A 24,129-nucleotide genomic window follows, 5' to 3' on the forward strand; every position below is an offset into this window, starting at 1 on the left:
TGAGCTTAACTCCGACAGAGAATTAAGCTCACGATCCGACAGCTTCTTTTTATGTACACAAAGAGCCTATTCCATTACGTTTCAAAATCCTTACGTAAACCTACAGACTTGAAAATGGAATTTTAAAAATGAAATGGGAGTGTGCTTGTCTGATGTGCACTGGGAGGTCATTTCCATATTTTTGCACCAACAACAGAAACGAGCTTCCACTTAGACTTTGGTCCCCCCAGGAGCAGCTGGTCAGCTGACCTGAATCTTCAAATAAACTCTCAAATCCACATGTAGCCAGTGGAAGGAAGCCAGAATGGGACTTCTCTGCTCCCTCTTCCGTGTTCCAGTTAAGACGCGAGCAACCTAACACATCAACACAGCAAACATACATCCAACTCGCTGCAAACCACGGAGTCCGAGGACATTCGAAATCATCTGGGGCCTGCCACGCAGTCAGCAGAATTTCTGTTAGAAACCATCTCAGGGTTAGGGCAGTGCTTGTTTATCGCCATAATGACATTTGAAAATACCAGTGGCCCTTTTTGTGGGGTTGATCCTATTTTTTTTTAGCACAAGGCAGAGTGCGACTCAAATTGCAATGCAATTACCTCTGGCTTGTATTTGATTTGCGGGGCCCTATCAGGAGGAGAGATAACAGGAGATCTTGCCAGATATTTTAAAAATGAGCAGGACAACGTCAAACTTCCACTGATGCCACCCCCGGGCTGCCATTCGTGGGGAGAAACTTTCATGGGGAAACAGCAGAGAAAGTGACATTGCAATGATGCATTTGTCCTACACCAGCCTGAAAGATTTTATGCAAGTCAGTCCACAAATCATTTTGAGAGCGAAGGTGTGAAGAGCACCAGAGAGTCATGCTGCTAATAAGCTGCGGCAAATGGATACAAAGAGTGGAGGCAAGTTTCCTTGACATTATTAATATTACGAACCATCCGTCCATCTATTCCTGCAGGTTGAGAGCCAAGAGGCTCTCCCTGAGGAAAACTGCTGACTCGGGTCCCGCTGACCTCCTCCTCTGGTTAGAGAACAACATGGGACGCTCGGGATGGAATTAGACTGTATTCCAATTTGAGTGTCCCAGTTATATCACCATGTAGGTAGGACAGAAATGTATTTTTTTGCTTTTGTGACACCACAAACTATAAAGCCCCGATCCCACTGGGCGGCGAACAATTGAGTTTTAAAAGGCAGCAAATGCTGCGTTCACGTCAGAGTTCGTTCAATGTCGCAAATGTTTGCAAAACGTTCGCCAATAGTTTTCGTGATTTTTCTTGTCGCAAGAAAATTTTGAACAGCAAAATTCATCTGCTGAACGTCTGACGCCCGCTTGGCGAACATTTGCGACCTTGAACGAACCCTGACATGAACGCGCATTTTTCTACCTGCGCCAACAGTCTTATGGTTGCGCTTGGGTGAGGGTTTTGCCAGAGGGGGGAAATCCAGGTCCAGAAAGTAAAAACCCTGCCACAGTTTGGCTTGAGCCACAGGTGCTTCTCCTTAACCGGCAGGCAAATTAAATTAGCTCAGTTGATTAGAAGCGCCTGTGGCTCAAGATAAACTAAAGAGGGTTTTTATTTTGTGGACCTATAGTTGGCATCTTTGGGTTTTGCCATTAACAACATTTCACTTGCAACTTTAGATTTTCATTCCAACTTAGACGATTGGCCGGTGTGTATGCCATGCCAGTGTTGTTTGTCACAGTGAATCACGTCATATCCTACGGATGCCAATGACAGCTGTGACGATCTGAACTGTGTATTTTGGGATGAAAGTGGTCTTGCTCACGTCCTACTGGGAGCGCGAGTCGCACATACACACGGCATCACGTCTCATCAACGCCGCAGGAAGCCGTGCGACACCTGCTGCCTTCTATTTCCTCGTCTGCTCGTAAGGCCTTCCGCCTCCTCCTCCTTGCAGCCACTAATTAGACGTTGGCAGGGAGTCTGCAGCTCTGTGACTCACTTGTTCAACCCCGGGACTCAATCGATAGTAGCAATACAATCACCATTGACTTCGTTTGATTTCATCTACGTACACACAACACCATGATGTAATGCCCTCAACCGTCATCCACTTCCACTTGGAGCGTAATCAAACGTGCGTCACTGCAACTTTTTGGATCTATTTCCTTCCATTTTTATCATTGTGCCAACAAAACCCACCACAGACACGATTGAAAAATGCACTGGCGTGGAACCTGTATTTTCTTTTTTTTTTAAAAACATTTTCCCCCTTTGATTACATGCATATCTATAAATAAATGGTATTTCACAATAGAAAACAATTTCATGCAGTTTTTATTTCTTCAAACATGAAATCTTGCAAGGTTTCATGTATCTTTTAAAAAATTGCAAAAGTAAGTTTTTATCTTTTTCACAATGGAGAGGTGAGTAGATTTTTGGGAGACAAAAATATACATTTTTAAGAAAACGTTTTCATTTCTTTAAAAACATTAAGTAGTTATGATGGAGAACTGGTAGTTTTTACATCAAAATATTGCATTGTTAGAAGTGGGGAAATGGTTGCATTTTTAATTTTAAGGGGAGCAAAAATGAATTAATTGTTTTTATTTTTCTTTGAATTAAAAATCACACATTAAAATCAAAAAGTATAAAATATCAAAAATGTGGGGGGAAATACGGGTAAGTAGGCCTTAAACTTAATATATTTTGAAGGCACTGAATAAAAATACACACCAAACGAAGAAAAATGATTTCATAATCTTAGGGAGCGCCTGCAAAGTGCATAAAGCTGTCATCTTTTCATGCTGTTTTGTTTCCATGGCAACGTCGTTCCGCTCCCCAACTTGACTCAAATTAGACAGGAAATTTCTCCTTCTAGGCTGCAGATAAAGTGCAGACAATTTGCAGCCGTTTTGGGGCGCCGTCACTAACTCAGTGTGATGCAATGAGGACAGTCTCGTCAGGACACGAGATGCTTGAGCTTTGAACTTAATTCATTTCATTTTTTGCCAATCTGATTCTTCATAATAGGTATCATTTTAACGTTGACGCAGTCTAGATTGTGAAACAGTTGAAACTCATTTTACTTTTGTGGCGATGGGAGGCCAGCAAAATCACCAACTTGACCCAAAGTAGGAGATTTCAAACCAAATCTATTCCTGAGAGGATAAGCCAAAGAGGTAGGCCTACAACTAATATGCTATTTGAATTTGGTCTTGTAAAGTGTGCAAATTACTAATGATGGATAGATATACACGTAGCAGAGAATTTTACTAAAACAAATCGCTATTTTGTCCGACCGGAAAAAAATAGTACCCGCCTACGATTTTAAACGGGCTTCCGTTAGCGTTTCAGACTACAAACTGCGACCAACTACCGCTAAATTTTGATCAGTCTATCCATTAACCGCCCCCCCCCCCAAAACAAAAACAAAAAAAACACCATTATGCGGTTAGTTTGTGTATCGACATTCTGCCCAAAGAGCTATACAAAGCCTCACATGCCCGGAAAACAAAACAAAAAAGCAAGGGATGAGCCGGACTGTCATGTGTAACACCAATATGGCCCCCAACGAAATGTTTACTACATATGAAAGTAAAAGGCTTTACCTTGCTGCCGTGAAATTTGGACGTCCGCACAAGTTGACCCATCATTCACATTTATCCATCCGAGTTTTTGGCATCAGCAAACTAATTAAAAATAAAATATATTCTTCATATGTGGACGGTCGTAGTGTCTTTGCAAGTTCTATAGCAGCAGTGTTTACTCGGCATGTTTCTTTCTGAGATAAAGGGGAGAATATATTTAGCACTAACAGGTGTCCTCATTATTGTCAAGAGTCTAAAGGTGTGACTCTGACGTCACGCAGCACACTTTTAGGACCCATTAGCTGACCAATCACATGCCGGATGTAAAATACATGAATCAAGTAGCAAACTTACCTGCATCAAAACGAAACATTACAGGCGATTACATAGATGGGCGAAAATCTACTTCCGCTTATGCTTAATCCGTTTTTTTTTTCATTTATCGCCAGCAAAATGGGCCACCGTCATAGGTGGATAGGCCAGCTCTGGATATACATATACAGTACATGTATGTGTATGATGTGACTATAGATGGTACAGTGGAATGAAAATAGGCTTCATACAGCTTTCAAGAGCTTTTTATTAGAACATTCCAAAGTAGAAAAAAACCTTGACATAAAATGTCAGTGGCTAGATGGTGGAGCTAAACAGAGCAATGATAAGCCACAATGCATTCCAGTGCTTGGAGAATGTCTGAGGTCTGGCGAGTGAGGCTAGAGCGCCCCCTGCTGGAACCTAAAGACGCTCTCGTGTTCATTAGGTCCATAGGCTGGTATGGTGTGGGGGGTCCGGTCGGGCGTAAATATTGAGGGCGTTTGTGTATTCAAGTCCATCTACAAGGTGGCATGTGTTTGCGCTTTACTTCTTGCGGTAGTCGTCCTGCTCGGGGAAGTGGTCGCTGTAGCTCCTCAGTATGTCCTGGAGGCTGGGCATTCCCTGAGGGGGTGTCGGCAGGTTGGACACATGAGGCTCCTCCTGGCCGCTTTGGTAGGGCTCGGCCTCGTAAGGGTCCTGGTCCGGCACCTCCGGTTGGGCCTTGTGGAGCTCAGGTTGGTCCTCGTGACGGGGCTGCTCAGGTTCGAGGCGGCGCAAGCGGCAGTCGCGGTCGAACTCGGGGTCGCAGTGCGGGTTGGGCGGCTCAAGGACGCCGTTGCGGGTGCCGTCGGCGTTTAAGTGGGGCTCGTAGGCCTCGGCGGGGTAGGGGATGCGGCGGTGGGCGCTCGATCGGGGCTCGGCCGGCTGGAGTGGGAAGCACTCACGGTCGTACCCGATGAAGCAGTCGTAGCCCTCTTTGGTTTTTCCCGGGGGGCCCAGAGGGTGGCGCTCCTCCCTGGTAGGCTCCTCATAAGTGGGGGGTGAGAACAGGTAGTGTTGGCGCGCACCGTGGCGGTGCATGGCGCCGGTGGCATCTCTCATGGCGGAGAAAGGATCGTTGGGGTTGGACTCGGGCGTCGTCTCTGTGCGGGGCGCGTACGGGTCACTGCCCTGAGCCTGCGCCACAAAGCGCCGCAGCATTGCGTATGGGTCGTTGGCGGGAGGCGAGGCCTGGGCGCTAGCCTGGCGGTACATGGCGTAAGGGTCAGTGACTCTGTTAACATTAGCGTTAGCATCTCTATACATGCCGTAGGGGTCGCTGTAGTGGTCGGCGGCGGGAGCGGGAGCACGGATGGCGGCCGCCTCCTCGCTTGCCTCCTGTTTGTACGCCTCTGGGGGCGTGCCATATTTGGTGGCGGTGAGGGGGTTACAACCGTCATCAAAGATGGGGTTGCAAGACTCTGGGCCAGCTGGGGAAGGAGGTTTGGGGGCTCGGGGAGCCTGGAAGGAAAAATGCATATTATTTAAGATTTGTACAAATACTCGGTTATTGTACTTGAGTCGGTGTCCTTGTCAGGACTTCTACTCAAGCACATTAAAACTCACCGCTTGGGAGGCGGCGTATGCGCAGTACGGGTCCCTGAGCGGGTCACAGTTGGGGTACTGCAGGTAGAGGCTGGAGGAGGCCTTCTGCATCAGCTGGGGCTTGCACGTGGGGTCCACTTGGGGGTCGCAGCCCAGGTGGGCGTAAGCCGGCGGGGTACCGGCGGCTGGCGGGTAGCCGTAGGCAGCCCTCAGGTGGTACTGCAAACACTCGACGTCCTCGGCCCCGCAGACGCGCAGCAGCTCGGTCTTCTGCTCCTGAAAACAAGAGATACTTAGACTCCATTGGGCCTTGGCTCAACGACAGTTGGACAACTCTGGTGTAAAGTAAATGTTGTGTGATGTCATACCTTGGAGAGGAAAGAAACTGATGATGGTGCGTAGTAGTAGTAACCCGACTGAGGATCTTTGGCTGAGGCAGCTGGCCTTGCAAAAAGAGGGGCCGGGGACTTAACCGGAGCCTGGGCCGGGGCAGTGGCAGGCAGCACCAGTGGCAGGTAGGGATTCTTCCCAGCCACCAAGGCGGCATACAGGCAGTAGGCGTCCTTGGTGGGGTCGCAGGTTTTGACTGGCGCCGGCTTGGGGGGCTCGGGCTTGGGCCTGCTGGTGTACGATGCCACGCAGTTGGGGTCGTCCGTGTCGGCGCATGACTTGTAGATGTCGCCGAGGTGGCGCAGGTAGGCTTTGTAAGAGCGACGGCCTTCGGCGCGGTTCTTGTTCTGGAGGTAGGTCAGGTAGATGCGGTCCAGCTCCTGAACCTGAGAGGAGGCGGGTTCCCTTCAGCCAATGTTGTAAAACTTTACTTTGGTTCCTTTTTGGAGACGGCGTGGACTCACCGCCTCCTGGTTGCCGTTGTCAGTGAAGTACTTGTACCAGCTCCAGAAGTCCGAGTGCTGTTTGTACCAGCTGATGTTCCTGCGGTTGCGGCTCAGCCTCCTGTGGGCTGCCGCCGCCTCCGCCCTCGCTTGGATGCTCTCGCCCGCTGAGGGGAAGGCAAAGACGCCGTTAATCCCGCCGGCCCTTCCCAAATCGCTCCTACAGCTAAAGCCAGAAACTTTCCTGGGACTTTGAAAAGTCAAATACTTTGATGTCATTCAGTGAGGGAAACGCAGGTCAGGACGTCAATGGATCGAAGCACTTTCATTTGGCTCAGCTGCTTATTAGCTGCCATGTGTTCCTTTACCACATTAATACTATTACTACAACCGACAGTTCTACTAATACTACTTCAACAACCACTAATACAACTTTTACTGCTGTTACTACTAAGACCACCAACCACTTCTGCTGCTACTACTACAACAACGACTTCTACTTACTACTATTATTACTACTTTGACTGCTAACGCTTCTGCTACTGTCACAACTACATCAACTACTACGACTTGTTGTCCTACTGTTACTACTACACTTATGCTACTGTTACTATGACTATTTCTACCTCTAGTACAATTTCTACTTTTACTCCTACTTCTTCTACTAACACTACTATTTCTATTAATACTAAGCGTATTCTTCTACTAGTTTACCTACTACCACTACTTTAATATATTTACTACTATTTCTACTTCATCACAATCTACTTAAAGTACAACGTTTGCCATTTGTACCAGCACTTATACCACTCCTCTTTATACTTATCCTTATATTGCTTCTACAGTTTAAATTCTTGAAGTCAGTCTTAAAGGAGAGAAGAGAATTGTGAACTCTTCTGTCGGTGTAGTTGGGTTTACCGTCCGGTTTGGCCTTGCCGGCGACGGGTCCTGCAGACACCTCAACTGCAAACACACAGAGAGGAAATACAACAACCGTCAAGAAATCGCAAGCCGATTGCAGCCCGGATGTTGCGTCTGCGCCACCTCGCATCTGACGGCGATGATGAGGACGATGATGACACTCAAACGCTTACGGCCGCACATTCTTGCCTAAATAGGCCAGCGGTTGCACGCCTCCGCCCCTGCGGGCCTTTCTGACTGCAGCTCTTTGTACATTTTATAGGTGGGCCGTAACACCGGACCGCATACTGCGTCTTAAAGGTTGTGTGTGTGTGGGTGCGTGTGCGTGTGCATGAAGGAACAGTGAATTCAGCTTTTCTTTCATCTCCACAGGGAAAAGGTGTTAATGCCTTCCAGAAGGAGAGGAGGAGGACGACCAGGAGGGCAATGATGACGGGAGGGAGGAAAAACATCACTCGGATGAATTAAAAGGAAGCACGAATGGGCTTTAGAGCAGGGAGATGTGAGGTGAAAATAGACTGCTCGGGAAAAATGAACAGATCGCTGCAAAATGTCAGCTTTTGCTGTTTAAGCGTAGAATTGGAGTGAAACCAACATTTTGATTCTTCTCGGCAGAGATTCGTAAAGAGTGCTACACTGTGGAGTTGTAACTTTAAACATCAGTCCATTTGCATTTAATCTTTAAGAGTTGTCTACTTTGAAACTTTTATTTCAGTTATCTGTGTTTTCATTTTGATTGGAATCATTGAAGCACTTTTTTTTCTTCTGTATTCTAGTGCAGTCTTCATGTCCAAACAGTGCAGAATGTTACAATGTCTTAAACTCATTCAATATACTTTTGAGGAATACAATCTCTGTCTCATTTTTGGAGAACACTTGATGAAATTGGTGAGTTGAGCATTTTTTTAGGTGCTACTTTGTGTAAAACCTTTGAGAACAAATTCATTCAGAGCATTTACTTCAAAATGGAAAAAGTAGTGTCTTTTTTTCCAGACCTGTGTACAGTATGTAATAGGAATGGATGCTGCCTTAGTGTATGTTTTTTGTTGTTGTTGTTTTTGTTTTTATGAGTCAGTTTAAAAAAGTCTCTGGCACATCTGAAAGCAGAACACTTTGAAGAGGTGATGCTGACAGGTAGTCATTTTTTCGACAGGAGCAAAACGGCACAGAAGAAGAAAATAGGGGAAAAGGAGGGGGGGGGGGGCTAGTAAAGCTGCCAATCACCTCCTACCTTTGCGGACGAGAAGCAGGTGTGCTGAGGCCCGGGGAACGCTTCAAGCATTTATGAACAGGATGATGATTATTATGATTAAGAGGCGACTTGAAAGAAAGGTCCCACATCTGCTAGTCACCATCACGGCGTGAACAGAATAAATAACCACATGAATTTTATCAGCTCAAATGATTAACTGTGTTTGTTTTATGGTCACTTATGGCAATAAGACACTTAAGAATGAGTGAAAACAGTTTTAATAAATATCAAAAAAATAGAAAGATATACAGTATATATATATTTTTAAATATGAAATAAATACAATGAAAATGTTATTTATTAAACTTACATATATGTACAGTAATTTCAATATGCTTCTCCTCATTAATATTTATAATTAAATGGGGCATCCATTTTGTCTCCAGGTTAGAAAATGTGCTTCTTTGCTCCCCAAAAATATGATTTGGATTTTTACTAAATGTGTTAAATCAGTATGTCTACTTTTATAAGAGTATTTTATCACACGAGTATCTGTACTTCTACTTAAGTACAGAGTGTGAGTACTTTTGCCGCCTCTTATGAAGGACGTTTACGGTCGACTTTTCAAAAGCTTCTCGGCGCGTCTCGTCAGCACTTTTGACGGCAATGAACTTGAGTGCCCTCACCGCGTTGTTAACTCACCGGGCAGCAGCATCATGACAACGGCCAGCGTGGCGGCGACCAGCACGGCAGAGAGGCCGGTCCTCCTCGGGGCAGCCATGACTCAGCTCGTCTTGTCTGGTCTCCTACCAGGGTGGGAAAAGAGTCACGAAAGTTCTCTGAAACACCACACAAGGCAAAACGTTTTCCTCTTACCTGTGATTGCCTTGGCAACGAGTCTTACTCGGGGTCCGAGAGGGACTCTTGAGAAACACCAAGTGTGTAAATACGAGTGTGATGCAGGCCTCCGATACAGACTGCCTCGCACAAGGACTTGGGCCAGGTTTTAAATCGGGCCCATCATCACAAACACACAACAGGTATTCATTAAGACACACACACACACACATAGAGTGGAGGGCCACCTCAACACAGGCCCTGATTGGCGATGGGCTTCCGAAGGCAGGACCAATAGGAGGAAGTGTAATTAAAGGCAGGAAGAAAAAAGGTGGGAGGGCTTTTTCTTCTTTTTGTTTTCAACAAATAGGCAGGAGTTTAAAATGATCTAAATCCTTATAAATGCAGTGAGTCAAGCATTCACACAGTTGTTTGATGATGGAAGACGGTTTGAATGCTGAGACAACATTGTCACTCATGGTCTTCCTTACCCCATTGAACATATTCATCTTCTCTACCAAATTCATTTAGACATGATAATGCAAACATGTTGCTTCTACTTATTATGTAAATAAATACCCATCTCTCAGCATTCACACAAAACCATTGTTTTCATATTAAAACCTTTATTTTTTATTATTGTATGAATGCAGGGACAAGCATTGAATTAAATGCAGTTCAACATCAAAAATATGTGCTAATAAAATCATGACTCAGTGAATTGGCACATAAATGCGTATATTTTGCTTGTTATTGTGTGAAGGCTGAGAGATGAGCAATCACACTAATGCTGGAGTCTATTTGAAACGATGATTTGTATTATTGTTTGAATGCTAAAAGATAAAACTTTCAAACGAATTCTGTACACCAGAAAACATACCAAATTGTGTGATGCTGAGAGGCGAGTTCTTCCTTCATCATGTCATCATATGAAAATACATTATGATTATTCTTTTGGTGGCAATGCTGAGACATGAGCATTCACACTTTTGCCAATATTTCTCTTAAGTTAGTGGACATAGGAAGAGACACATTCACAATAATGCTGAGTGAACAGCAGCCCAAAATAGACATGACATTGTGTGAATGCTGAGAGAAGAGCATTGACCAAAGTATCCAATCAGATTTGTTCTGAAGTCATCACCGATGCTGATTACAATCATTACAGGATATCTGGGGACTGCTGCTCTACTTGAATGCACAGTATTTTCTTTACTTCACACACAATATTTCAGATACTCATGATGCGTTCGGGTGCTGCAGTAACAACGTCAGCGAGGTGCCAGAAGACACGAGACACTAATGAGGTGCCACATAAGCACTTCTCGGAAGCCGCCGCCAAGCCCGCAAACACAACAGCGCAGCTTGGAGCTCAGCGTGAGCGCGCAGTGCACTCGCGCGCCCAGTGACAGCTGTTCTGCACATGAGGAATCTGCTAATCTTGAGTTTCCTGAGGCACGTTGGCCTTTAACTCACATTTTTTGGACTCAGACTAGATGGGCATAAATGCGAAAACGTGACTTTGACTTTCAAGCCTACTAAAAATGTTTCTTTCCGGCTAAGTTTGTTGTTTGCAGATTTAAAAAAAAAAAAAAGTTGTGGATGTTTTTCCTGTTTGGTCCTGTCAGCGCATGGGAGCCTCATCTCTCCCTTGTGGAGCTAGCCACTCGAGGCAGATGGCTGCCGCTTAAGCGCAAATCGGCAGCTGCCATCGTTTCCTGCAAGAGAACAATTTGTTTAAGCAGCTTTCGTTTGAGACGCGATAAATGGATTAATGCCCATCTCGCAGCATTCACATTTCTGCAATCTGATTGGCCGTCGTAAAATCATTCGGCGATGCCATGACATTTTTTTTTCATTTTCTGTTTCATGTAAAAAGGCCAACATTCCAAACAAACTGTCAAAGCACAAATGTTTTAGTTTCTAACATTGCATGGCCGTTCAAGGTTTGAATGACCTTGTTTTGTTAGGACTTGTTGCCATGGTAACAAAGTGTGATGCTAATTTGTGCTAATGCAGCGCGTGGGCGTTTTTTTCCACTTGCTAACCAACGGCTGCGTTGAACCCGCCGGCGTTTCTTGACGTCTCCCGTCCTGTCGCCGAACGTTTAGCGGCTGTTTCGACGCTCGGCTCGCATCTCGTATGTAATTACATTTGGTTAACAGGTGTTTCTGGCCGCCCATAAACCTGCTGAAAAAACGCATACGCATAATTTTCTCCAAAGCTGGAATGTCAGTCATGCTCAGGATTGGCGGGAAAAACACCTGGTTGTTTCGGCTGATTTTGAAATTAAGTTTTATTTGAGAGAGAGATGTTTCATTCATTTGGAAATATTCAGGAAGGTTTGTCTGTGTGTGTGTGCATGTGCGGAGTCACTGCAGGTCATCGTCATCAAAAAGGTCCTCAAAGTCTGTAGGTGGAAACAAGAAAGACAAAGTGGGAAGAAAATTAGTTGAATTTTATGGTTTATAACGTGTCCGTCAACCTTTGAGCACAAATTAAAAAAAGAAAAGAAAAATCTTTCCTTGTCCCCAAAGCTTTATTCGATGTGTCCTCTACACAAAAACAAGCTGGAGTGAGTGAATTTAAGGGCACAAATTAGATTTAGTAAATGTTATCGCAAGGAGACGAGAGCGAGGACGAGGTCAGACGAGGCCTCCACTTCAGGTGAAAAACAAGATTCAATAGCACCCATCTTGCAAAATATATATATATACACACAATTTTAATTATTAGATGTTTTTATTCAATACGTATTTTTGGTTCATTAAAATTCTACTCAGAAAGAAAATCAATTTCTTCTCATTTATGTATGAGTTCATTCATCAGAAAAGACGGCTGCTGGAGTGGCTGCGTTTGCATGCATCTCCCGAGCTAGTCGCGACTCAGCGTGTACAAGCGCCGCTAACAAGCGCCATATGTGCTCCTTGCCGTGCGCGTTCAAAGCAGCTGAGTGGCGAGGCGTCGTGCTGCGTTTCCGCCATAAAGCATCTTTACCGTACCGCTTGCCTCGTTTTAACAATCAGCGCTTTTCGCCCTGCTCCTGTGCTGCTCAGCCTAAATTGTCTTGAGCCGGCGGCCAAGCGCTGCGGGAAATAAAACGCATTAACTGAGTTTGGGTTTTTTGTTTTTGTTTTTAACTGTCTTGTATGTGCACGCCACTTTGGCGCGGAAATGAAAGTTTTCAAACAAAAGGATGACATTAAGTTGAACAGCAAATGTAGAGCAAAATTTTACTTTACTTTTGTTTTTACTACTCTGAAGTAAAAACCGCAAAATGGGAAAAAAGTGTGAAAATATCAACCATTGTTTATTGATGAACTGTACTATTGTCTATATTTGTTGAAATTATTCTTCAGTTAATCCTCTAAATGCATTATTTTCCACACAGGCCTGATTTGCAGAATAATACCTGTAACATATAACATATAACCATTGTCCAAATGGCCAGTTCACTGAGATTAGAAACGTTAAAAGCAAGCCAAAATTTGCCGATTCCTGTTCTATATTATATACTAAAAACTGAAATCGTCTTTTATATGTGTTATTTATTGTTTAAATGGATGACACTTGTTGGAATGTTTACCATTGAAAAAGTCCAAGTGAACTGCCTTCTCGTTGGCTGCCAAGTCCATGAGAAGGCCGCTGCTGCCCCCTGCCTGCACACACACGACGGTGCAATACATTGATACCACTTCAGTCATTTGGACCATTCGAACACATACACCGAGTAATTTGTTTATATAAAAAAAAACTGCTGTTAGTGTCATAAAGACACGCAGTGCGTTTATTTGTAAAGAATACTAGATAACAAAGCGAGGCGATTACAACGCAAGCAACAGACCGTACGAAACGTTAGGCTAGCTAGCTAACTAACTTTATCCGTTTATTTTAAGACAAAACAAACGGGCTGACAAACCTCGTCCAGATCCACATACGGTCCGGCTCCTTCCGGAAACATCTCGTCCACGGCAGGCTTCATTTTTTTTCTTTAACAGCAGCCTGTTTGACAAATTTGAGCTGAGTGACTGCTAGCTTGTGCTAGCTATTGGGAGCAAAACAAAGCGCGTGCGTCGGTGAAGTGTGCTCGCCTTCAAACTCGATCCTCCTCTCGACTAATGTTCCTAACTCTACTGTCTATTTCGTAAAAATATTTTTTTTAAACAGAAGCATTTTAACAATAACGGTGCCTATTTCTTGTGTCACGCTGAAATGTGCTCGGCTTCAATTTCATTTCCCAACCGTACCTTCGTCATTATATAAAAAAAAAACAAAAAAAAAAACGTAATTTTCTTATTGAAGATGCTCCTACTCATAAACAACGCATTTTTTAAATAATTTTTAATTAAAATGGTCTAAAATACACATTTCTTTTTAAATCCCCCATCAACTTTCAAAATAAATGTTAAGCTTCATTAAAATCATGCAAGTCACATTTAAATTACATTTGCAAAAGAAAAATACCCCAAAAAAAGTCAAGAGTTGATACACTGGATTTATTTTAAATTCATTGCATGAAAGCGTCATACAAACCTAAAAAACATGCTACTCTAACTACAGTATAATCTTTCTATACAAGTATGGCTACGCTATAATTACATGACTACATTTTGGCTATTTTTCATTAAACTCTTAGGGTGTCCCAGTCCATCTTGGCCCCTCAATGCTCGTGTCCGGCAGTGCTGTCATAGCCCAGCGTGTCCCCCAAGTGCTGGTGGGCGAAGAAGGCCCGCGCCATCTCGTTGATGTGGTTGTAGGCCCCGATGGACTTGAAGTACTCCACATAGTTCCAGAAGTCCGAGGTGGAGTACGGCCAGTATGGGACGGCGGGGGGTTCATCGTACGGCACTGAAGACGAAGAAGGCCACATGATTGATGCTTACTTTTTTTCTTCATATTTATCAAGCTGTAGATTTCAGTACATTCTAAAATCAACTCAACTTTTTTTTTTATTTATAAAACAATCCGACATCCATGCAGACTTTTACATCCGAACAACTCCATCAAGCAACATTATTCTAATCAATTCAGATCTGATATTAATACCTAAACAATATAATTTTGTTGGACTCTATTTTGAAATATTAGGATATCTAATCAGTTACTTCAACAACAACTTCTCAAGTTTCTTGTAATTTCTTTGCTAGCATGCCTGTAAAGTCTGTTGTCCTACTTCATTTCTGAAAAGTCATATTCAGATGTATTTTTTTGAAACGTTTAAGTTTAGTTATATTTGTGCCTTACCTCCCTCCGGGATGACTCTGGCCTCTGTGGTGCAGGAAGGAGAGAGAGAGAGGAGAAAGATAAACATTTAGCAAGCATTCCAAGTATTCCCACACACAAAGACGGGATTCAGCTCGGACAGACTTTTAGTGGACCTGTGAGCTTCCCCAAATAATATTGCTGACCACTGACAAGACACACGCACACACACACACACACTGAAAGTGGAGGAATTCAGCACACTGCAGACAGAAGTGTCTTTGTGCACGCAATGCAAAAAAATGAAGTTATTAAATATCATTACTGATGCATTTTATATGCAACTCTCAAATTTACTGCATTATTGCCTGTTTGTACAACTTAAACATCCATTTTGCGGATATTAAAAAGCCAAGCAAGACGAAAAAAAAAATACTTACCGCTGACGTGGAAGACAAAGACACAAAGTAGAACAGTGAGGCAAAGAAAACTCTTCATCTCGCTGCCTTATATTAAACACAAACATACATAAGTCAGACTTAGATGGTTGTTCAAGCTCCCAACAACATTTCAGCACTTAAGGCACATTGTGGGTGTGAAATGTACTTCAGTAGAAGTATGAACATGTTGATAAATTTTTTTGAATGTACCTGTAAGGAGTGTTGCTGTTGATCTGCTGCTTGGTGTTGGGTTTTCTGCTGCAGGGTAAGTGGCTGAAGGGAAGAAACCCCCCGACACACACCTCCCCCGCCCCCAACCACCTCCCATGCAGCCACACACACACACACACACACCTTCACATGCCCACTTGTGGAATAGGATGTACAGTATGCGCATTAAACTTCTATTGGATTGTACATTAAAACCTTACAAATATCACACACACATATCCTAGTACTTGCTGAATAGTGAGGACCAAGTGAAAAGGCCAACAAAGCAAGGACCACATTCCAAATTCTTGGACTCAGGCTAGCACCCTTATAAAAAACACTGCCTGAGATTACATAAAACAGAAAGATTTAAGAAAAGTTTTTTAACTGGGTGAGTGAGGACCAGGCACTGGCTTTGGGTTTTTAATGATTTAAATCAGGCCAACTAGGCAGCTGTTTCCGTTACTTAATATTCAATGTAAATCTAGAATGAGACATGTTCTATTTGTAAAACATGTGATCACCATTAAGAGGGGAGTTTAGTTGATAGAAAATATTTTTCAAAAAGCAAATTGGTTAGTCAGTAGGGAGAAGTGTTGTTTAATTGCCACTTTAGATGTCAAAAGACAAAACATGGAATTTTACTTTTGGTATAGTGCACAATTTAGCCTATTATTAATTACATTTGCTAAACAACACAATTTGTATTTGTCATTTCAATTCTCTGTGACTTTTTCTCCAAAAAGTAGGATTGGAATAGTAGTCCAAAACACTTTGAAACTAGTGCTGTCAAGCGATAAAAAATTTTAATCGTAGTTAATGGCATTTTTTCATAGTTAGCTCATAGTTAATCGCATATTTTATTTATTGTAAAAAAAAAACCTTGATTTTTCTGTCCCATTATTTTCTTGAATTTTAATCCCCTTAACACGAATTAGAGGATTGATTTTCTTATGAAAATAGTTTATTCTAGCTAAGTCAACCCAAACATTATTTTTTAAGAATATGTTCCATGCAAGCCCACTAGTTGAAACAAGGCATTCTGATAAATATGGATGTGGAATAAGAGTTAATCCACCTGTTTTAAATCATCACTGGGGGCGGCCATTTTGTCACGTCTTTCAACTGAAAATGATATCGCAGTTAGGGTTTACAGGGCTCACGTAACAACCAATCACAGCTCACCTGTTTTCTGAAACTGAGCCATGATTGGTCGTTATTTGAAACCTCAGCGCATCTGTGATGTCATTTTCAGTCGACAGAAGTAATAAAATGGCCGACCCTTGAGATGGTAAAAAACTTATGGATTTTACAACTTAACTCATATTCCACAAACACAATATTAACCAGAATTCCTTGTTTGAACTAGGGGGCCTGCATAGAACATATTATTGAAAAAAAAATGTTTGGGTTGACTTTCCCTTCAATTGAAAAAACAAGTATTGGATTCAACTCACACAAACAGCCCCTCAGCCCTTTTCAAACACACACAAACACACACACAGACACATATATACACTCGCGCGCGCGTACGTCAGCTGTTACTAAAAGCATGCTACTGAACACCAATTGATTGGCTAACCCTGTCTTGCTTTAGAAAGAAAGCAAGGAAAGTCTATCTAATCTAAGCAATCTATGTAACCATACCAAGTATCTGTATGTACAGTATTTATGTATATGCTGTAGCTATGTATGATATAAGCTAAATATTAGCCGGATATGTACATTTGTGTGTTGAACTTGTTGGTTCAATGTTGCAATTAGATGTACTTAGCTGATTCTGACTGCGTCATGAGCCGCACAACGTCAGTTCTATGGCTAGGCGTCGGCCAAATGAGCCGGCCGGGCAGGATCACAGACCCTGTGAAGAGCGACTGCTGCCACCGCGGTGTACCGCGGCCACCACTACTGTGGAGATCTGTGGGAAGGGCCTGCCCAGAGTCGCCGCCGCCGCTGCCCACGCTTGCCGGCCGGGACGAAGCAAGTCAAAGAGTTAGGCGCGAGTGGGGGCGAGCTAACGTGCTATTGCTACGCAGCTTCGGCGGCAGGAGCCCGAGGCTGTGCGCCATGCGCACGCCCATTTATATTTAGTTTTTAAAAATCGGTCGTACTTTTTCAGTAGCTCTTCCATGCGACTAACTAGGGGTTGAAACTTAGCACCAACATTCTAAAATCTGAACGGTTATAGGAGAACTGGAATGATGGAACCGATTCCACTCAATTCGTTTTCGGTGTCCAACCCTAAGGGGGACGTCCACAGCCGTGCATGCGTCAGCGCTGATTCATTCTTATTGTTCTTATTCTAAACTGCCTGACATCTTGGACCGTTCACGGCCACCAAAAGCGTTGCCTCGGGAACTGCAGAGTTCGATTCAGCCCAGGATGAAAAGCTAACTTGGGGGAGTGTCCCCATTGCAGGACTTGACATTGGACAGAATCTGGGACATAAAGCCGATCTTTAGGGACTTAGGGCTCCGTCCATTGTCAAGTCTTGCAATGGGGTCACTCCAGGTTAGCTTGTCATCCTGGGGTGAATTAAATTTTTCAGTTCCTGAGACAACACTTCTGTTGGCCTCAAATGGTCCAAGATGTCTAGGAGTTTGTCTCCACTTCCGTCGTCTGCTGATTTCGTCTCTGATCTACCTCCCTCCAATGGAAACACGGTCATATTGACGTTGATTGACCGCTTCTCCAAGATGGTTCGCTTTGTTCCATTACCCAAACTTCCCTCCACCCTTGAGACTTCCAACATCTTAGTGAATCATGTCTTCGAGCTTCATGGCATGCCCACTGACATTTTTTGTGACTCGGGTGCCCAGTTCACATCCTATGTATTGGAAGCTTTCTGTAGTGCTCTAGGGGCATCCTCTAATCTTCGGGTTAGCATCCGCAGACCAATGGACAGTCAAAGAGAGTCAATCAGAACCTGGACTCATTCCTCAAATCTGTCTCGGTACTCCATTAAGCCTCCTGGAGCCTACACCTTCTATGTGTCGAGTATTCCCACAATTTCCTAACTTCCTCATTCGCGGGCTTGTGTCCTTTAATGGTCGCTTATGGCTATCAGTCCACACAATTCCCTTCCCAGGAGCAAAGGGTCACTGTCCGTGCCCAACTCCTTCTTGGTCATGCCATCTGAAGAGCTGCCAGCATGCCAGAGCCGCCCTGTCACTCACACCAAACAGCACAACCATCAACTGGCAGATAAACATTGGTCTCGTGCCCCAGACTGACGTCCGGGTCGAAATGTTTTGCTAACTGCCCGTGACCTTCCCCTTCAGACTTATTCCCGTAAGCTAGCCCTAAGACCTTTGGGCCTTTTGACATTGAGAGGGTCATTCGCCCATCTGCCGTCCGCCAATAGCTCCCAGCAGACCCCCAAGTCCGCACAACTTTTCATGTCTCTCTCCTAAAGCCGGTCTCCTCTTGCCCCCTCAGTCCTCCTTCCGAGGCCCCTCCGTGGCCACTGAACATAGATGGTCACTCTGCACACACCTTTTTCAATGTTTTCTATGTAAAACACAGTGGTTTTGGTTTTCAGTATTTAGTAGACTGGTAGGGAAAGTTGTGGAAGCCCAACGACAGGAACCAGATCCTGGCTCGGGCCCTAAGGATTGGTTCTTCGTCCCAGATTCCGTCCACTGTCAATCCTGCAATGGGGACACTCTTCCAAGTGAGCTCGTCATCCTGGTGTGAATTGAACTGCAGTTCCTTAAGGCAATGCTTCTGGTGGCCCGGAATGGTCCATGATGTGAGGGAGTTTGTCGCCGCTTGCATCGTTTGCTCTCGAGGGAGTCCTTTCACCATCGCCTCGAACCGATGCTCCCTCTCATATGCATGAGACAATTCTACCATCTTCATTCTTCATCAGTGCGGCTGTGTGGGACATTGAGCAGGATGTTGTGGAGACCCAAAGACAGTAACCAGATATTGGTTTGGGCCCAAAGGATCGGCTCTTCGTCCCATATTTCCTCCACTGTCAAGTCCTGCAATGGGGACACTAGTCCAAGTTAGCTAGTAAAATTAGGGTGAATTCAACTCTCCATTTCCTGAAGAAATGCTTCTGATGGCCCCGAATGGTCCAAGATGTTCAGGGTGTTTGTCACCGCTCGCGTCGTTTGGTCTCGAGGGAAGTCCTTTCACCATCGCCTAAACCCGATGCGCTCTCTTGTGCATGATGCACCTTCAGACAGGCAAGATCCCTAGACCTTTGTGACCTCTTCATGCTTCATCAGTGCAGCTGTTTGGGACATTGAGCGGGCAGTTGTGGAGGCCCAATGACAGCAACCAGATCCTGAATCGGGCCCTAAGGATCGGTTCTTCATCCCAAATTCCGTCTGCTGTCAAGTCCTGCAATGGTGACACTCCTCCAAGTTAGCTCGACATCCTAGGGAGAATTGAACTCTGCAGTTCCTGCAGTGTTTGTGGTGGTCCGGAATGGTCCACGATGTCAGCGAGTTTGTCGCTGCGTGTCTCATCTGATCTCGAGGAACATTCTCTCACCATCATGCCAGGGTTCTCCTGCAAACTTTGACCATTCCCAGCCGACCCTAGTCTCACCTGTAGATCGATTTTGTCTCTGATCTGCGTTGCTCTGATGGAAACACGGTCATGTTGACCTTGGTTAACGGATTCTCCAGAATGGTTCACATACCCAGATTCAGTCCGCTGTCAAGTCCTGCAATGGGGACACTCCAAGTAGCGAGTCATCCTAGGGTGAATCAAACTCCAATTCCTGAGGCAACACTTCTGCTGGCCCCGAATGGTCCAATTTGTCAGGGAGTTTGTCGCCGCTTGCGTCGTTTGCTCTCGAGGGAGTCCTCTCACCATCGCCTCAAACCGATGCTCTCTCTTGTATGCATGATCCACCTTCAGACAGGCAAGAACCTGAGACCATTCTACCATCTTCATTCTTCATCAGTGCGACTGTTGGACATTGAGCGGGCAAGTTGTAGAAGCCCAACGACAGCCAGATCCTGGCTCGGGCCCTAAGGATCGGCTCTTCGTCCCAGATTCCGTCCGCTGTCAAGTCGCGCAATGGGAACACTCCAGGTTAGCTCGTCATCCTAAGGTGAATTGAACTCTGTAGTTTCAGAGGCAATGCTTCTGGCGGACCGGAATGGTCCAAAATGTCAGGGAGGTTGTCACTGCTTGCCTCATCTTCTCTCGAGGAACATCCTCTCACCATCGCCCAAGGGTCTCCTGCAACCTCTGCCCATTCCCAGATGACCCTGGTCTCACCTGTTGATCGATTTCGTCTCTGGTCTGAATCGCTCTGATGGAAACACGGTGATACTGACCTTGGTTAAAACGATTCTCCAAGATGGTTCACGTACCCAGATTCCGTCCGCTGTCAAGTCCTGCAATGGGGAAACTCCTAGTAGCTAGTCATCCTGGGGTGAATCAAACTCTCCAGTTCCTAAGGCAACGCTTCTGCTGGCCCCGAATGGTCCAAGATGTCAGGGAGTTTGTCGCCGCTTGCGTCTTTTGCTCTCGAGAGAAATCCTCTCGTCATTGCTTCAAGCTGATGCTCTCTCTAGTATGCATGATCAACCTTCAGACAGGCAAGAACCTGAGACCATTCTACAGTGTTCATTCTTCATCAGTGTGACTGTTAGACATTGAGCGGGCAGTTGTGGAGGCCCAACGACAGCAACAAGATCCTGGTTTGTGCCCTACGGATAGGCTCTTCATCCCAAATTTCGTCCGCTGTCAAGTCCTGCAATGGGGAAACTTCTCCAAGTTAGCTGGAATACTAGGGTGAATTTAACTCTCCAGTTCCTGAGGAAATGCTTCTGGTGGCCCCGAATGGTCCAAGATGTTCAGGGTGTTTGTCGCCGCTTGCGTTGTTTGCTCTCGAGGGAAGTCCTCTCACCATCGCCTCAAACCGATGCTCACTCTCGTATGCATGATCCACCTTCACACAGGCAAGATCCTGAGACAATTCTACCATCTTCAATCTTCATCAGTGCGGCTGTTGGATATTGAGCGGGCAATTGTGGAGGCCCAACGACAGCAACCAGATCCTGGTTTTGGCCTTAATGATCGACAATTCGTACCATATTCCCTCCGTTGTCAAGTCCTGCAATGGGGACACTCCTCAAAGTTAGTTTGTCATCCGATGGTGAATTGAACTCTGCAGTTCCTGTGGCAACGCTTCAGGTGGTCCAGAATGGTCCAAGATGTCAGGGAGTTTGTCGCCGCTTGCGTTGTCTCCTCTCGAGGGGCGTCCTCTCACCATCGCCCCAAGGGTCTCTTTCGACTTCTGCCCATTACCAGCCGTTCCTGGTCTCACCTGTCGATCGATTTTGTCTCTAGTCTTCCTCCCTCCGATGGAAACACAGTTATATTGTCAGGGCTGCTGCCTCAGCGCCCTGGGGTGTGTGTGTGTGTATGTGTCCGCACTCCAGAGCAGGTGCGTTGGGACAAGCAGCGGATGAGATCAATCCTTCCTAAATGAAGGGGCCTCCTATTTAAGAGGTTCTGGGATGCAGACCACTTGCCACATAGTCTACGCTCAAAGTCGAGTGTAATTTCTAGCACCCTTATTCTGTTGCAAATAGTTAAAAAAATTACAGTACTTACCGAGTTTACGTCTCCGTCATCTTCTCACTCACCCTTCGCTGTGCTTTGACCAACTCTGCCTGCCCGCCTCCTAGCCTTCTTGCATCGCCGACACCAGCCTCCACGCTAGCTCCCACCATCAAGAGCTCTACAATAAACATTTGCTCACACCACCGCCTCTTCTCCATTTCTACAATTGATGAATAATGTCTTCAAGATTCATGGCATGCCCATTGTCATTGTTTGTGACCGGAGTGCCCAGTTCGCATCCCAAGTGGTGCAAGCTTTCTGTAGTACTCCTCGAGCCTGTCTTCAGGATATCATCCTCAGAGCAATGGACAGTCAGAAAGAGTCAATCAAAACCTGGAGTCAGCCCTTAGATTTGTACCGGCCCGCCATTCAGCCTTCTGGAGCCTACATCTTCTATGTGTCGAGGATTCCCACAATTCCCTGACTTCCTCATTCAAGGGCATGTGTCCATTGATGGTCGCTTAAGGCTATCAGCCCTCACTATTCCCTTCACAGGAGCAAGGGGTCGCTGTTCCCTCTGTCCGTACCCAACTCGATCACGGTCATAGCTGTCGTCCAGGTCAAAAGGCTTTGCTATATGCCCGTGACCTTCCCCTTCAGACTGATTCCCATAAGCTAGCCCCAAGATCTTTGGGCCTTTTGACATTGAGAGGGTCATTAGCCCATCTGCCGTCCGCCAATAGGTCCCAGCCAACCTCCAAGTCCACACCACTTTGTGTCTTTGTCCTGAAGCTGATCTCTTCTTGCCCCCTCAGTCCTCCTTCTGAAGCCCCTCCAAGGCCACTGGACATTGACGGTCACCCCGCACACACTTTTTGTAAGATTTTCTATGTACAACACAGAGATCGGGGTTTTCAGTATTTAGTAGACTGGTAGGGTAATGGTTTGAGGAATGTTCCTGAGCCTTAAGGATCGGCTCTTCATCCCAGATCCCATTCGCTATAAAGGCCTACAATGGGGTCACTCTTCCAGGTTAGCTTGTCATCCTGGGGTGAACTCTCCAGTCCCTGAGACAACTGTTCCGGTGGCCTCGAATAGTCCGAGATTTCAAGGAGTTTGCCGCTGTTTATGTCATTTGCTCTCGAAGGAAGTCCGATCACCATCGCCTCACACCGATGCTCTCGCTTGCATGCATGATCCACCTTCAGACAGGCAAGATCCCGAGGGCATTCTACCTGCTTCATGCTTCATCAGTGCAGCTGTGTGAGACATTGAGCGGGCATGTTGTGGAAGCCCAACGACAGCAACCAGATTCTGGCTCGGGCCCTAATGATCGGCTCTTCGTGTCAGATTACGTCCGCTGTCAAATCCTGCAATGGGGACACTCTTCCAAGTTAGTTTGTCATCCTGGGTTGAACGGAACTCCACTTCTCTCCAGATCCTTCACGACAGTTCGTCATTGACGTGGATGCTTCTAACTTCGGGGTTTGGGCCGTGTTCTCCCAGAGAAGTTCCAGAGATCAAAAGGTTCATCCTTGTGCATTCTTTTCATGCAAATTGTCCCTCGCAGAAAGAATCTATGATGTTGGTAACTGTGAATTGTTGGCTGTGGTGGCTGTTCTTCAGGAGTGGGACATTGGCTGGAGGGAGCAAAGATCCCATTTCTATTACGAACAGAACACAAAAGCCTCATGTATCTGCAATCCTTCAAGCGCCTGAATTCCCGGCAGGTTCATTGGGCCTTGTTAATAGGGCGCTTTAGACTTTTTAGACAACACTTCTGGAGGTCCCGAATGGTCCAAAATGTCAGGGAGTTTGTCACCGCTTGTGTTGTCTGCACTCGAGGGAACTCCTCTCACCAACCAAGGGTCTCCTGCAACCTCTGCCCATGCCCAGAGCAGACGACGCAAGCAGCGGCAAACTCCCTGACATCTTGGACCATTCAAGGCCACCAAAAGCATTGCCTCAGGAACTGCAGAGATCAATTTAGCCCAGGATGACAAGCTTAATTGGAGGAGTGTCCCCATTGCAGAACTTGACATTGGACGGAATCTGGGACGACGAGCCGATCCTTAGGGCTCTTGGGCTCCGTCTATTCTCAAGCCCTACAATGGGGACACTCCAAGTTAGCTTGTCATCCTGGGATGAATTGAATTCTTTAGTTCCTGAGGCAATGCTTCTGGTAGACCCATATGGTCCAAGATGTCAAGGAGTTTGTCTCCACTTGCATCGTCTGCTGATTACGTCTCTGGTCTACCTCCTTCCAATGGAGACAAAGTCATATTGACCATGGTTGAACCGCTTCTCCAAGAAGGTTCACTTTGATCCATGACCCAAACTTCCCTTTGTCCTTGAAACTTCCAACATCTTAGTGAACCACGACTTCGAGCTTCATGGCATGCCCAATGACATTGTTTTTGATCGAAGTGCTCAGTTCACATCCCAAGTATTGCAAGCTTTCTGTAGTGCTCCGGGGGCATCCTCTAGCCTGTCTTCGGT

The 24,129-nt window shown here is 45.4% G+C and overlaps 3 protein-coding genes and 2 long non-coding RNA genes across 8 annotated transcripts in view; 1 reads left to right on the forward strand and 4 right to left on the reverse strand.

Annotated features, from left to right (window-relative positions):
* Positions 1–3,810, reverse strand: part of LOC147127140 (uncharacterized) — a 46,319-nt gene extending 42,509 nt beyond the window's left edge. For both annotated transcript variants that reach the window (XR_015084202.1, XR_015084203.1), the window contains exon 1: positions 3,584–3,810. This is a non-coding gene — a long non-coding RNA (uncharacterized LOC147127140). The remainder of the gene's footprint in view (positions 1–3,583) is intronic.
* LOC147127143 (uncharacterized) lies at positions 2,805–8,066 on the forward strand. The gene is made up of 2 exons (XR_015084206.1): positions 2,805–3,154; positions 7,588–8,066. It is a non-coding gene; the product is annotated as an uncharacterized LOC147127143 (long non-coding RNA).
* The window catches only part of and1 (actinodin1), a 42,031-nt gene continuing 22,026 nt past the window's right edge, over positions 4,125–24,129 (reverse strand). The window contains exons 3-9 of one of the 2 annotated variants that reach the window (XM_086020416.1): positions 9,284–9,330; positions 9,110–9,213; positions 7,213–7,257; positions 6,316–6,461; positions 5,830–6,237; positions 5,483–5,737; positions 4,125–5,377 (exon numbers count right to left, since the gene is read on the reverse strand). In XM_086020416.1, the coding sequence (XP_085876542.1) occupies positions 4,421–5,377; positions 5,483–5,737; positions 5,830–6,237; positions 6,316–6,461; positions 7,213–7,257; positions 9,110–9,188 (1,890 nt within the window). In that variant the 5' untranslated portion in view covers positions 9,189–9,213; positions 9,284–9,330 and the 3' untranslated portion in view covers positions 4,125–4,420. Of the gene's footprint in view, positions 5,378–5,482; positions 5,738–5,829; positions 6,238–6,315; positions 6,462–7,212; positions 8,437–9,109; positions 9,214–9,283; positions 9,331–24,129 lie in introns of those variants that run through there. The other variant, XM_086020415.1, reaches the window with a different exon arrangement.
* cops9 (COP9 signalosome subunit 9) lies at positions 11,523–13,472 on the reverse strand. The gene is made up of 3 exons (XM_086020421.1): positions 13,164–13,472; positions 12,831–12,903; positions 11,523–11,654 (listed from the first exon to the last, which is right to left on the reverse strand). The coding sequence occupies exons 1-3, from the start codon at positions 13,224–13,226 to the stop codon at positions 11,617–11,619; spliced, it is 174 nt and encodes a 57-aa protein (XP_085876547.1). The 5' UTR covers positions 13,227–13,472; the 3' UTR covers positions 11,523–11,616.
* Positions 13,722–24,129, reverse strand: part of otos (otospiralin) — a 32,475-nt gene continuing 22,067 nt past the window's right edge. Inside the window, exons 3-6 of one of the 2 annotated variants that reach the window (XM_086020420.1) lie at positions 15,097–15,207; positions 14,887–14,948; positions 14,489–14,512; positions 13,722–14,092 (exon numbers count right to left, since the gene is read on the reverse strand). In XM_086020420.1, the coding sequence (XP_085876546.1) occupies positions 13,905–14,092; positions 14,489–14,512; positions 14,887–14,944 (270 nt within the window). In that variant the 5' untranslated portion in view covers positions 14,945–14,948; positions 15,097–15,207 and the 3' untranslated portion in view covers positions 13,722–13,904. Of the gene's footprint in view, positions 14,093–14,488; positions 14,513–14,886; positions 14,953–15,096; positions 15,208–24,129 lie in introns of both variants that reach the window. The other variant, XM_086020418.1, reaches the window with a different exon arrangement.

The sequence above is a fragment of the Filicampus tigris genome, chromosome 21 (genome assembly GCF_054856515.1).
Source record: "Filicampus tigris isolate MCC_2025a chromosome 21, RoL_Ftig_1.0, whole genome shotgun sequence".
In the NCBI taxonomy this organism is placed as follows: domain Eukaryota; kingdom Metazoa; phylum Chordata; class Actinopteri; order Syngnathiformes; family Syngnathidae; genus Filicampus; species Filicampus tigris.

Excerpts from the sequence above, each read along its gene's own strand:
- cops9 (XM_086020421.1), bottom strand. The coding sequence starts at position 13,226 with ATGAAGCCTGCCGTGGACGAGATGTTTCCGGAAGGAGCCGGACCGTAT. Across the intron at positions 12,904-13,163 it reads CGTATGTGGATCTGGACGAG|GCAGGGGGCAGCAGCGGCCT; the intron begins GTTTGTCAGCCC and ends GTGTGTGTGCAG. Across the intron at positions 11,655-12,830 it reads TCACTTGGACTTTTTCAATG|ACTTTGAGGACCTTTTTGAT; the intron begins GTAAACATTCCA and ends TTCCACCTACAG.